At 41.2% G+C, this 15,164-nt stretch overlaps 1 protein-coding gene across 1 annotated transcript in view; it reads right to left on the reverse strand.

Annotated features, from left to right (window-relative positions):
• Positions 1 to 6,873: 6,873 nt before the first annotated feature.
• Positions 6,874 to 15,164, reverse strand: part of Ndufs4 (NADH:ubiquinone oxidoreductase subunit S4) — a 115,685-nt gene continuing 107,394 nt past the window's right edge. Inside the window, exon 5 of the mRNA XM_048443047.2 lies at positions 6,874 to 7,090. Within this exon, the coding sequence (XP_048299004.1) occupies positions 6,987 to 7,090 (104 nt within the window). The 3' untranslated portion in view covers positions 6,874 to 6,986. The remainder of the gene's footprint in view (positions 7,091 to 15,164) is intronic.

Genomic DNA, 15,164 nt, shown 5'->3' on the forward strand with positions numbered 1-15,164 from the left:
ACAGGACAGCCAGGGCTATTACATAGAGAAACTCTATCGAGAAACCCTATCTGGAAAAACAAAAAAACAAACAAAATCCATAGAGGGAGTGGAGATGACAGAGTAAGGAGGTGAGTAGGGGAGATGAAGGTTTGGGTTAAAGATGCGTCAAAACCGGTCATCTATGCATGAGCTCAAATAGTGAGATGGAAGGAGGTCGCTTGGGGAGAGCCTGAAGTCTGAAAGTCTGAGAAAGGCCAGAGGTAGGAGCTTTACCCAATCAAGGTAAAGTTCGTGTGAGAGTTTGACAAGGGTGTTTTTTTTTAAACATTTTTTATTATTTGGGAGGTTCACATAACACACATCTATTACCATTACATCCAAGTCCATCCCACCCAGAAAAGACAGACACAGAGAGAGAGAGAGAGAGGGAAAGAGAGAAGACAGTTCAATTTTGTTGTTGTTGTTGTTTATATGGTCACTGAGCATGATCAAACTCCTGGTGGCCTGCCCTTTAAAGAAAAGTAAATCTTCCCCACCACTCCAGTAGGCCATCTATTTTGGAGAGTTACACTTCAGTTTCTCAATTAGGATTTCTCTTCAATGGCTTCCTGTCGGTTGTTACTTTCGGTGGGGGTGGGGGTTGTCTATGTCTTTCTACTGTGAGTCTGCAGTCATCGATACTGCAGAAGTTTCCTTGCCCTTTACAGTCAGCAGGAGCATAGCTCCTGGACTTCCACCTGGCCTCCAGCGTCAACAACATGTGCCATGGACATCAGATCGTCTCCAGTGGCAGTGTAGGCCATAGACACCCACAAAGCCCCCAGGGGCAGTCCGACATGCACACGATTTTAGGTGGCAGCACGGACCATGGACATCTGCATGGCCTTCAGTGGTAACATAGACCCCGACTGCAGCAGGATCACAGACCTAGTAATGCCCCCCAATGGGCTAACATGGGCCACAGACATCAACATAGCCTTTGGTGGTAACAAGGGCCGCCACCGACATCAACATGGGTCTTGGCTATAGCAGGACCACAGACCCGAACATGGATCTCAGTGGCAGCATGGACCACAGACATGAACATGACCTCAGGCAGTACAGGCCATGGACATCCATGAGACCTCCGGTGTCTGAATCCACATGGCCTCTCTCCATGGCTCTGTTCCTCCATCCTTCCCATCTCTGCATTCATTCATCACAGTGGCAGTGGAAGCTGCAGCACATCACTCAGTCCATTTGTGTTGCCCACACAGCTCTACATGCAAATATTCATGGCCACGAGTCATGGGTCTGGTTGGCCTCTGGTCTCTGAAGCACTATAAAGAGCAGACCATCGCAGAGACAGCCATGCTTTTAGGCTTTCATCTTTGGTGGCAATGGTGTGTTCTCGGATCCAGTTCTGCAGCAGTGGTTCCTCCTTAAGGTTCCTCAGCTCATAGGTGGAGTAGCTGTTGACCTACACCAAGTGCTAGATCTGGGCCTGGATGGCTGTTGAGTTGGTCAGGTCACCCCCTCACAGTGGGCTCTTCCGGGTGGGCATGACAGGAAAGGTAAGTGTAGCATCTTCTACTAATGCCACCTGGAGAGAAGGAAGGAACCTGGGACCAAGGTAGAGTTTGTGAGCCTTTATACGCGAGCAGGTGGAACCGTTTGTGGGACAAGATAGTGATGGGTGATCCACAAGTTGGTTGTTTGGGTCTACGAATGGGGAGATGCTGAAGTACATATGTGGGGTGCCTGTCCCTGGGTGAGGTCTAATTTCTTTGACAGGTATGCCACAGGTGCAAAGGAAGGCCACACAGTTGGTGGCCTAGGACTCTGAGGGCACAGCTCTCTCTCTCTCTCTCTCTCTCTCTCTCTCTCTCTCTCTCTCTCTCTCTATATATATATATATATATATATATATATATATATTCGGAAAAGGGATGGGTTAGTTTTAGAAGGTGTAGTGTTGGGGCCTAAAGGAAGGCCTGCTGGAGCTTCTGAAAGGGCTTGCTAATGGGTGTGAGGAGGGGTTCATGGGCTGCCTTATATGGAGGGTGGGCGAGCATACAAAAGGAGGGGATCCGGGAGTCTAAGGGTCAGTCCATGTGAAAGCAAAGGTCATTTGTGACTGTGTGTGAAGGGGGGCAGGGACAGAAAAAGCATCCTTGAGGTAAATGGCTGAGAAATGGGAGGTGCCTGAGGGGATAATGAAAAGGAGTGTGTAGGGATAGAAGGGGGACCACTGCAGAACTGAAGATATGGCTGTAGGCACCATTGGACTTTTTAACTGCAAGTATAGGGGTGCTAAAGGGGAATGATGTGGAATGAAGTAGATTTTTCTTTTCTTAGCAAGTCAAGAGATGACAGGTTTCAGTCTCCTGAGGCTCTGAAGTGAGAGTAAGCACTGGGCTTGGGTGCACTAGGTAGGGTCTTGTAAGTAAGGGAATGGTGCTTGACAACCTCAGACTTGGGGGTCCACTTGGGAGGGTGGCAAACGAAGTGTGTTGGAGTCACTAGGTTGGGTGGCTAGGAGGGGAGGCTACTGGTGAGCTTGGGGTCAATCAAATGGGGCTCCCACTTTGACTAGAAGATCCCTTCCTAGTAAGCAGATGATAGGTTGATACCACCAGGAATGAGATGAACGCCCTTGAAAATTCAATTGAGCGATGGGGTCTGGTGAGGTTGTAAGACTGTCTTCCTACCCCAACAATAGGGGAATGAGAAAAGGTGGGTACCCAAAACTCCAGGACCAAGTAAGGGGTCCTGGTGTCCAGGAGGGAAGAGGATGGACTGCCCTGATACTGTAACAACTACCCAGGGCTCTCTGTCGGAGATGACATTTGGTCAGGCCAAGGGAGTCCAGAGCCTCCTCAATCACCCATGGCTAAACGGTGGCCTAGGTCTAATGTCCCCATGTCTTGAAGGACATGGGGCAGTCAACAGTCCAATGTCGCTCTTGATGGCACTTTGGACATTGTTGAGATGGCCTGTGGGTGTTAGGGCAGGCCCAGGTACAGTGACCCTCCTGACTACGTTGGAGGCAGGAACCTGGTGGCAGATGCGGAAGCTGGTTGAATGGCCTTGGGCAGCGTTTGGTATTTCTGTTTACGAGCCTTCTCATCTCTCCCCTGGTACACCTTAAAGGCCAGTGCTAAGACTTCTGCTTGTGGGTTTATGGGTCCTCTCCCCAGATGCTTAAGCTTGGCTTTAATGTTGAGGAAATTCTGGGGAAAGAAATAGGTGATGAGTTATTTACCCTCTGGGTTTTGGGAGCCTAGATTGGTACACTCTAAGAGGAGGTTTGTGAGCATTCTAGGAACTCAGACAGGTTTTCTTATTTGTGTGGGATGACCTCTTGGAATTTCTCATAGTTTACTGGTTTGAAGGTAGCCTTAAGGGGGCCAGCCAGGAGTTGTAAACTGATCTCTAGCTAGAATGCCTCCTGTATTGTAGTTCCATTGGCGATCCCGACTGGGTGTGTATGCTGCATTAGTTTGGTGGATTTCATCTGCAAGTGCTCTTCAGGAAGTAGGTTGTTATCAGATGTATGTCATGGAAGGTAAGGTTATAGGACTGAGTGATATATTGGGTTTTTTTTTTAATGAAAGTAGGAGTTAGAGGAGTGAGTTCTCAGTTCTTTTTCTGAGAGTGTTCACTTAGTGAAAAGGGACATGTACCTTTGCTGTGGGATAATGGTCTTATACGTGGTAAAATTTGTTACTTGTATTGGTTTAATAAAATGCTGACTGGCCAGTAGCCAGGCAGGACGTATAGGCAGGATGACAGAATAGGAGAATTCTGGGAAGAGGAGAGGCAGAGATGCCAGATGCATCTGCCAGTCAGATGCAGAGGAAGCAAGACAATGCCTTACTGAGAAAAGGTACCAAGCCATGTGGCTAAACATAGACAAAAATTATGGATTAAGTTGTAAGAGCTAGATGGTAATACGTCTGAGCAAAAGGTCAAACAATTTATAAATACTATTAAGCCTTTGTGTGTTTATTTGGGACTGAACGGTTGTGGGATCAGGCAGGACAGAAACTTCTATCTACATACCCTGACCAGGCTGTCTCCCTGGCAGTCTCCTGCAAAGAGAGAATGGGGGTCAGGTTAAATCAGGTTAGGAGAGGTAGAGGAAGTTCCACAGTGGAGCAGGAATAAGTAGCAGGAAGACTGAAAGTTTCTTACGGGGGTGAAAGTGGGTGCTAGGATGGGATGGCTAGGGCAGCCTGCTGCTGGAGAGGGAGAAAAAGAGACTGAAGGAGTGGGAAAAAGAAAAGGAGCTGTGGGTTGATGCTGGTAAGAGTGAGGAGGCCTCATTAGCAGGATCAAGAGCAGGAGAGGAATCATCTTGTGCAAACTTCATAGCTAAAAGGAGCTAAGTTTGAGGAACAGGAAGAATAGAGGGAAGGCTTGGAATAAAGGTAAAAGGGAGCTTGCACATAGGGAATCTCTTTCCATTTCCCCAATCACTGGCAGGAGCTGTAAAGGTCCTGAATAATACTGGGATCTTGGGTGCTGTTGGGCAGTTATTTTGATTATCTAAAGTATACAGAGGCCAGATGTGACTGCAAAAACAGCTAAGTTTAGAGGCCCTTAAGGCAGGTAGGTACTAGGTGGAGTGGTCAGATGTTCTCTCAGAGGCATCCCAAAGGGGAGCTAGAAAGCATAAATGACAGCATTCCTATGGGTGAGGAAGAGAGAAAGGTCCTATGACTGTAGCCCAAGGCATCCCTAGGACACTGGGAAGGAGAAGGGGAACTTTTTGCGGAAGACACAGCCATTGCATGAATCATCAACACACTCAACAGGGGTCAGGGCTAAAAGACTGAGGAGACTGGGTACCTGGTACGAGGGCTTTCAAGTAAAGCCAGAAGGCAAAAACCAAGCCCAAGAATTGAAGCCTCACCCAAGGGAAATAGTCAGAGGTGGGGATGGTGAAGAAGGCCAATTGTAGCCTTAAAGATTGTGGTTGGGAGTACCTCCGCCTCCAAGAATACCAGAGAGGTGTGGGACACTCAATGGTTACTCCCTTGGATCCAGGAGAGTGTTTGCACCAACCAAATGGAAAACTTACCAATTGCTGCTGTTGGATGGGGTGCTCAGTGATCAGGTGAGTCAAGAGTTGGGTCTGTACAGGTGGACTGGAGATAAGAGAGAGAGTACCAGTGGAGCTTAGTCCCCGAAAGGGGAGCACAGGCACTTGGATATTCTACCAAGTCTTGGCACCAATGTTTTTGTTTGTTTGTTTTAAAAAAAGAAAAACAGCAGAGGACCAAGGAATACCACAAAGTCACACCATGCAGAGGATCTCACTAAAGAGATTTATTGGGGGGCTTCCCCTGAATGAGGATGGAAGAAAGCGAACAGGCCGTGATGAAGGTTTGGGCTTAGCACACACATAGGGGGAATACATGACTCATGGCGACAGTGAAAATGTATCACATTTGATTGGTTGGTTGTGTCATGGCCACTTGTGCTGGGTCACTGAAGGCAGGCTAGGGAGTACCTGGTTCTGGAATGTGGGTAGATTTTGGTTTTCCAACAAATATACCTTGGGCATCCCTTCTAAAAATTCATATAGACACGTCTTGTTTTATTTTAACATTTCACTTACTTTGTGTGTTCAAGTGCTAGTAAAGGTCAAAAAAAAAACTTGCACAAGTTGGTCCTCTCTTCCTGCTGGGCCCCAAGGATCAAACTGAATTTAGGTCACCAGGCTTGGCAACAGACACTTTTATCTGCTGAACCATCTCTGAAGCCCAGATACATCTTGTTCATTTCAGTAGTTCCTTAGTTCTCCACTCACCTCAACTTCTTTAACTAGACATTTAAACTGTTTCAACTTACTAGTTTTAGAAACAATTTTGCAGAGAGAATCTGTGTCTATTCCTTGACTGTTTAATTAAAGGGATATTTTTAGAATGAAATGGAGTATGTATTCACATGATTTTAAAGGATTGTCAATATGCTTCCCAAAACAAAACTGATTCACTTTGTTGAGCTAGAGTGACATGTTACAAATGTTTATTGGAATAATGAAGAAAGTGTGAACTTACACCCTGAAAAACACACTCACAGTCTAAAGACACAGCATGCTACTACTAACGTCCATTTTTCAGTAGCTACTGAAAGCCACATGACGCACGGTTTTGAAGCAGGCAGGTCCAGCGTCATCTTCAGTCTCTGGAATCACTGTTACCCTGAGCCCACTATTTAATCCTCTAGTCTTGATTTGTGTCTCTTCTTTGCAAAACGGGAAACATTAAGTGCCTTCCTGATACAGTGATTATGAGGGTTAGTAGCCACGGTATTTTTTTGAGCATGACAAGAGCATGGCTTCATGGGTAATCATTTAGGCTACACTGCTGAAACTAACAAAATGTATTTACTTACATTTTAAAAACACCAAAGGTCCCCAAAACTATTGGTTTTATTTTGTTTTGAATATTCATTTCCTAAGAACAAAAAAAAATCTCCACTGGAAGTACTCACAACCACCGGATATCATAAGGCAGAATGTAGTATGGACAAATCCACTTTTATTAGCACTGAAAAAATACAAAGCTCTAACTGAAAAGTAGAATGTTTGTTATAAGGGAATTAAGTTGAGGGTGATCAGATTGAAGGATAATCATGTACTCCTCTACCCATAGCAAAAGAGTCTCTCAGACAGTATAGTAATGATGGCTTGGAGTTTATACACAATTGATTTGGGAGTGGCTATAAAAAGCAACCAGAAAACACCTAGGTGGCAGTTGTTTCCAGGCATTTAATTTAGTAGATTCTAAGTGCTATGATTTCCTAGAGGGATGAACACCTCAAATCTCTCTATGCAGGAAATTCTAATGTGTTCACTGTGCGACATCAAAAACACTTAAAATAGAAACTGCCAAGTGTACCTGCGCTTTAAAGGTCACATTTATTAGGAGATTAAGAGGTGCATTATCCACAGACTATAAATAGTGCACAGCTGACTTTATTCACAGTCAAGCAGAAATGAAGCCAGTGCCAACCTATTTTGTAGACACTCTTGTTCTTTTGTTCCAAGAAAAGTTTGCACCGTAAGACTTGGACTTGGGTTTTGGAACCTTCTTCTCTTCCACATCATAGCTCCATCCTAGAAGGAAAAACAAACAAAACCAAAACACACCCACAGGAATAGAATTAATGAGGATGCTTTAAAAACACAGCAAAAAGACTTACTTTTATAATTTCATGTTCATTTATGAACAGGAATAAATATCAACACATCTGAAATATATTTAGTAATTTGTTTCCTCTCAATCCTTTACACAGGAGTCCAAACACTGCCTGAAGATGGGTTGTCATATTTCAAAGTAAAGGTGTAACCTATGATTTAAATTTCTCCATACTTAAAATTTCTTACTTAATTTTCAACGGCTATGCAATATATAGAATTAGATTTCTATAATGGCTTAATATGTGACAAATTTAACCACTACAAAAACCATTCAATAATATAATAATAATCGCCTCACTGCTCTAAGACCTAGTGTCTTTATGACAGTCACATCAAAAAAAGAGATCTCCCCAACCCTGGAAGAGGATCAAGTTTTGTCCCCTTATTAACAAAAGTAAAAACTGAATTTCAATATTTGTTTAATGGTTAAATGATTAGTTCAAATCATAGACTAACAACACAAATTTTGAGATCTGATTAAAATCCAGCTGGATCTGAACATCTGGTAGGGCCTTGAGAGTTGTACTTAACTCTCAATTTCAGAAGATTTTAAGACAAACCTAACTGAGCCTTTGGTCAACAATGTTCTTTTCTGAGTTTGTGTCTTCTCTCCAGAAGCCTTTGTGTGTGTGTATGTGTTTAATAACTTTGGAAACTGGACTTCTTTGTAAGACTATCTCTGTTTTGAGTTCCATTTAGTTCTCCCCAAAGAAGGGAAAAATCAAATCAACAATCCTCCTTGAACAAACCGTTATCTTTATGCTCCCTTAGGCTAAGCAACTCTTACAGCTTTTATTTTCCTTTATAAAATCCACTTTCCCAACATTCTTTTCTCTCTGGACTCTTTTTTCAAATAACTCATCTTGAAGCCTATTTCATGATTATCATGTATAAAATGTCCAAACTGCATGTTAGATAGTCTAAACAAGTGACTTCTTGATTGTACAAATTCTAATATCTCTTCATGGGTATAGTACATGAGTAACGCTCAGGCCAATGATCAATTATGCCATAAAACATGACTTGTGAAGTTCAAAGTATCTTTTGATACTGTAATTGTCTAAGAAAGGCTAACAGTAGCACCGAATATGATACTTTAATCTGTTAAACTACTTGATTCTCCACCTTCCTATTCTTGGTATTTAAAGTTCAAACAAAGCTCAATATCTACAAGGAAACTGGAAATCAGAAAGGCAAATTCGGCAATAGACTAGCTCAACTCTGTCACAGTTTTTTCCTTTTCTTTTTTTGGTGGTGGGTAAGTGCATACAATATATTTGGCAGTAAAAGGGTTTATGAGGGAAGCTCCACGGCTTCAGAATAGTCTTTTTCACTGTATATCAGGTCCCTGAGATGTCTAGAGTTTGGATGTGGCAAACGTTTGAATGGCTGCCTTAATTCAGTTATGTGATGTATGTGAGCTCATCACAATAAAGCAGTTAAGAAAAAAACATAAAAGTACCTATTTAATTCATCTGCTCAACATTACTCTCAGAGTAAATGTCTTCATTACTTCCCTATTTGTTAAGAAAACAACACTACAGTTTAAGAGAAGCTGATCTCATAAAATAAAGTACATTAGATGGCTACTTTCACTTCAAAACATTTATTAAAAGACATTAGGATAGTATATACTTTATAAGGTTGCCATGAGAAATATATCTACTTAAAGTAGTCATGTAAATAAATTTCCATTATACTGAGTCAATTATATCTGTCTGTGTGAGGAACTGGACATAATTAGCAACAACCTAGTTATTAAGTATTGATAGGTAAGTTAATGTGGTAGTCCAAGCATAATCATTCAAAGACTGCAAACTTGTAAGGCGCTTTCCACACCAATCGTCAAATGCTGATAAGTGCAAAATAGAATTTAATGAAGCAAATACAACACATATTTACTGAACATTTTCTATTTGTTTAAATTACTGATAGCTTATTATATGTGAAGGACTATTTTTAGAGACTGAAGATAAACAAAGGAATAGAACAAAACAAAAAACCCTAAGCTTCTTAAAGCTTGGATTGTTCTTCTTAGGGAGGAAAAATTAATAAACAAATGCATAGTAATCAAGGTGCTGAAACAGGCACTACCTGGATGAAACTACATGCCAACTCTAATGACTTCTAGAACGGCAAGCCCTCCTTCCTTCCTGGAGAAGGTAACATTAAGACCTGGAGGAGGACTGGGAGTGCACCAGGTAGTCATCTCTGAGGAGGGTTTCAGGTAAGGAAAAGTAGCTACTTAGGCCCTGAGGCGAGAGCACAACTAGTAGACCGAGGTCTATGTTTGAGTTTGTAAGTTACTTGGCTTATGGAAGAGGCATTATACATAATAAATTATACATATAATATAATTATATATACTGGGTGGTGGTGGTGCACACCTTTAATCCCAGCACTGGGGAGGCAGATCTCTGTGAGTTCAAGGCCTGCCTGGTCTACAGAGCTAGTTCCAGGATAGCCAGGGTTACAAAGAGAAACCCTGTCTTCAAATAAATAAATAAATAAATAAATAAATAAATAAATAAATAAATAAATAAATAAATAAATAAATAAATAATCATATGTAATTGGTTATGGCTTATTTATATCCAGACTAAATATACCTATTTACAAAATAAAAGCACATGGAAAAATAGGTTGAATTTAAAGCCATACACTGTCCACCTCACATGTAAAACTGAATTTTAAAAATATATCTGGTAGGGCTGGAGAGATGGTTCAGTGGTTAAGAGCACTGGCTGCTCTTCCAGAGGTCCTGAGTTTGATTCCTAGCAACTGTATGGTGGCTCACAACCATCCACAGTGGGATCTGATACCCTACTCTGGAATAAGGGCGTACATGCAGATAGAGCATGCATACACATAAAATAGAGCATTCAGACACATAAAATAAATAAAATATAAATATATACACATATATATAGTAGTTACCGGTTTTGCTTTACTCACTCCCTTTCAACCTAATTGTATACTTTTGTTTCATTTAAGAAGTATTTTTACAAGACTTTTAAGGATTCCTGAAAATGAAGTCTATGTGCCCACCATGCTCACTCCACCTTGTTCCAACTATGGAGGAAGAACCAAGAAGTTTTCTAATGTTGAGTCTATATCTTGTTATGGCAGTCATTGGTTAGGTTACTCAGAAATTCTATGATCTATTTATTTATCCATTTATTTATTTAATGCCAAACGATGGGTAAGAAACATGCTTTATCACCGCCTACTGACTGGCAAGCCAGACTTTCCAGTTTAAGAATGGTGTCCTAACAGGAAATGAAGAAGTGGGAATGTATGGACAAAGTCCACTGAGTACCTTACATCAGAGCCTGGGCACAGCCCTACTACTTCTTACCTGTCTGGTTACGGACTTTCAGAATGCTGTCAGGGCCAGAGCCATGAGAGAAGAGTAGAAAAGTTGGACGCACGTTTAGCTTTTCCTTTATGGTTATAGGTTTAGTTTCATTTATAGTTATCAATGGTGACACAGTTCAGAAGAGACCTGTGGTCTGCGTCTGATCTCTATGACTGCATCCCCCGTCACATGACCGTTAGGCTATATAGGGACAACTGTCTCCCCTTATGTTTTTTTGTGGAAAACAGCTTTGTTCTAATGCTGAAAAGGCGACTGCATTTGTCAGATGGAAAGCAATGGGGTTATGGGGCAGGCTGACAGCAGTCAGCGAAGTAAAGGAAGACCATGGAACCTTAGATTTTCATTCTCTAGCAGGCATTTCTGCTCTGTTCTGGGACACTAGTAAGAGGGAGCTCCAAGAACAACACTTGAGAAGACACTGAACCTGTACTTAGCAATGGCCAAGCTACAGGAATTATACACACCCTTTATTTTTACTTCTCATCTGAAATTTGCTGCTACAAAGGAAGAATTTTATATGAAACAGAACACAGATTCAGTCAAATATTCACAATATCCAAATTTCCATTTTTTCAACTTTAAGTTCTTTTAAAAAAACAAAAACAAATACTTCAAACTTGTATTTTAGATGAAACAGTACATTGTCTGAAGAATGCCTATATAAAATGAAGGTGCAGTCTACGACAATGGTCCCATATGTTGTCTTATTAGGTCACTCAAAACCAGGCCCTGCTTTTTCCAGCTGTGCTACAAGAAGATCAAAGCAACTGAGTCCAAGGCAGCTGCCCAGGGATGGAGTAAAGCTCCTGGGACTGCCATCACTTCCCACTGAAGAGAGTAACCATATGGCACAGATTAGCCACAAATCCACCCACCAGCACCTACATGATGAGAAGCTGACTGCTGTTTCACACACTAGAATGCTTTCACAAAAATATTTTGGACTCTAAGCTATAGTATAAGAGAAGTACATCTGGCAAATGCTTAGGAAACTTAAAATGTGATCTTTAACGTCCAATAACAATTTTTTTTTTCTAAAAGCAGGCCATCGTATTTTATAGATCTACACTGTGTCTGGATTGTTCTATTTCCGACGCAATGATTGGTGCAATCTTTTCACACACGCACATATATACCATGCATGCACGCACACATGCCCTTGAAAACAAACCAGACCACAATAGTTATGACTTACATATGAGATAAAGAAAAATCCATTCATTTTGATTTACAGAACCATTTCATTTATGGCTCAGTAATAAAAAAAAATACAGAGAAACATTCATTTGTTCTTTTACTGTTTATGATAAATTTTACTGTAGAAACCCCAATTCCAGTCCTGCAAAAGGTTCTTCTAGAACCTTTGAGAACACAACCACAAACCTGACATTAATTAGGATGGAAGCGAACAGTTTAATAATTTTTGCCGAAACAAGCAAACACCATATGATGTGACACACAACTGGAAGATACTGCTATACCTTGAGAGATCCGAACAAACCAGTCAGACACTACAGGAGGCACAAGGGTAAATATTTAAGGCTTCAAGCTGTTTTCCTGGACTCTAGTCTGGTATATCACACCTAGTGGAAGGCTAAGCAGACACCTAGCGTTTGAGGTGAGGAAAGGTAGAAAGACAACTACCCAGGAATTTCACTTCAAAAATCCCACTTTGAAATGATTCTAAGTATCTTAGAAAATCTTTTAGGAAACACTATGGAAGTGACTAAGGTTGTGGATAAAGGGGTGGAACAACCCTTCCTGTGAAAGGCCATATGCTGTCAGAAAGCAAATAAAGGCACACACAGCACCCGATTCATTAGAGTAACAAACAACCTATACCCGCTAGAACTGTCATACCTTTCAAATACCACCACCCTCTGATGCAATAGCCAATGGTCTCGCTAAATGTATTTTTCAATAAAACACTGTCATACAGATTAGTATTTCCAAATCAGTAACTGGAAACACCTATTCAGAATTTGTTATAAAACAAACCAAGAGATCCACCATAACTGTGACTTTTGTGTTTCAAAAGTACAGTTGAAAACTTGATAGAAATTTAGAACACCTTTCAAAAAAAATTCTTTGAGACGAAATATGCAAATATCTAAAAATGATGACCAGAAATTCTGAATTAGTAAGGGACATGAGCTATTTATAGGCATTACCAGAATCCTGCTTAACTTGTTATATACTAGGAATGTCACCAAACCACCGCAGAGAATCCTACCATAAAACAAATGATTCCAGAGTTGGGGGGTGGCTAGGACTAACCCTTCTCCCTTATTTTCATCTACCCTCATTGCCTTTCTCAGCCCCCTGAAATCTCCCAACCAGGGATTAGGAAGAAAGAGCTAAGTAGGAAAAAATCTTCTGTAGGCTCTTGGTACAAATAATACTCACTCGTTAATTGACTTACTCATAAAAACTCATCTGTAGCCCCCAGCTCAATACACTCATCCTTCTGCGGTCAGTTATGGTGTGCACATAGCTGAAGGGAAACGGCTTTACATGGCCTCCGGGCCAAGCTCAAGCAAAGTACTTTTGCTGCCTTCTTGGTTCAGCCCTTGGACACTCAAGTGTCTTCTTCAGTGTCTATTTAGAGCCACATTTCACTGACTACAATAGTTCCTAGGTATGGTGCTAGAAGATTATGATGTGACAAGATGGGAATTGGATGGATAACCTCTGTTCAGGTATGAGTTCACATGTTGCTGTTTACAAGGTCAGTGTAAAGTATCTCTAGTCGATACATACAACAGACTAGTGTTGGTCAACTGATGAAAGCAGTTCATCAGAGGCTTGGAGGAACTCATCTCTATTTTCTTAGAACAACTGTTCAGTATCAGAGAATGTGATTATCACCAGTAAAGTGAATGGCTACCATTGACAGGCACATAAATTCTGTCCTATCTCCCATCTACTGACTTTTACTCACTGACCTTGTTCTAGAAATACCAATTTTATATCTATTTGAAATTTATCTCAACATTTCTTTACTTCATTTAAATTCATGTTGCCTTTGTTAGGTCTTAAAACCAAAAACAACAATAAAAAACAAAAACAAAAAGGACCCCAAAAGGGCAAATCCATCAACTTCGTCCAAAATGACAGTCAGCTCAAACAAGAATACAGGAGGATTGCAATTGGACACTTTCAGCACTCCCCAGGAACCTATGTCAGGAAGAGCCACTTCCCTATCACCCCTTCCTGTGGCTTTCTATTGACATGAATGTATGGTGCATAGCAAAGCCAATGCTAGCCTCTAGACTCCTCAGACCCCTATTCACATACACTTGTTATGCATCTCAAAGCCTGTGTTGTTCTCTTGGCCCTTCTCATGTCCTCTACTCCTCCCCTTTGCTAACTCGCAGGCTGTCGCAGACTACAACTTACTTCCCACTCTCTTTATAATAACGTTTCTCCCTGCCCCTATTATTCTCTCTTGCTATTCTCTGCTACTCTTCTCTCGCAGATCGCCCTGGACATGTCCAGTCTGCTTCTTTTTCTTCTTTCTCTGTGCTGGACTCTTCTAGATGCCTTTGGATATTCTTTCTCCCTTAGTCACAATAAAAAAACTTTCTCCTGACCATGGAGTTGCCATTTTGATAGTGTCGTTACTGTGCCCTGTTTACAGTCTTGACTTGCTTTTTTGAGTTGTCTGTAACATCTGCTAGGCTTCTTTGTATCTCATGAATAAAACAAATTCTTTAATGTATGTGTTCATTTCATTTACAAGCCAAATATGAGTGACCAAGGAAAGGGAATACAAATTAAGTCTACTGAAAATTCATGTTCCAGTTTGCTAACTGTGAAGTTTACAGTAAGGGAACAAAGTTTTTGATCGAATCACCTTTAAATACATCTGTGGGGAACATTCAGGAGGCAGGCTAACACAGAGGGCTCTCCTCAGGTCCAGTAGGCCTCAGATGCTCACTGTTGTCTGTTTATCTGGTAGTCACAAGATGCTATGTCAGACCCAGGTAGACAAGCAATCATTATTAACGAGGTGAGAGATACTCCAAAACCTGTAATTTGGCTCTGACCTATAAATTCTGTTTTTTACACCATTGTGAATACTTTCTCATCAGGATATGGTGCAGTTCTCTCATTAACACTGCACACAGGAGAAGGAAAGAAAGGCTTCTCTGAATTAGAGAGATGCTGGTGGAGCTAGTCATATAGCATTTTTGGTCTCAGTTCTAAAATTCCAGACAGGATAATAAGCACCCAATTGTAAAGCTTTGTTAGTTCCTATCAAAGAGCTATTTTCTTTTCAGAAACTCCAAATTCTTAATTTATTTGTACTCAAAACAGCAAAGATTACCTAGCCAGAGTCTCTTGATTTTTTACTCAATAGAATAGAATAGATTACAAACTGTTCATTTGTTTATTGGGATCATCAAATGGCCAGACTATAAAAACAAGTCACAAAATTAATGGCAAAATTAAAACTATAAAGTAGAGTAAGGGGTATTCTCTTGTGCTTGAGTGTACGGCTGAAGGGTAGGTAGTTTCTGTGGTGGAGATGTGTGCTGATCACTGACTGGGGAATCTGCTGGGTGTCTCATGCAGACCTCCAAAACTGGTAAGCAAAGACTTTCATTC

The sequence above is a fragment of the Myodes glareolus genome, chromosome 15, assembly GCF_982192425.1.
Source record: "Myodes glareolus chromosome 15, mMyoGla1.1, whole genome shotgun sequence".
Classification (NCBI taxonomy): Eukaryota; Metazoa; Chordata; class Mammalia; order Rodentia; family Cricetidae; genus Myodes; species Myodes glareolus.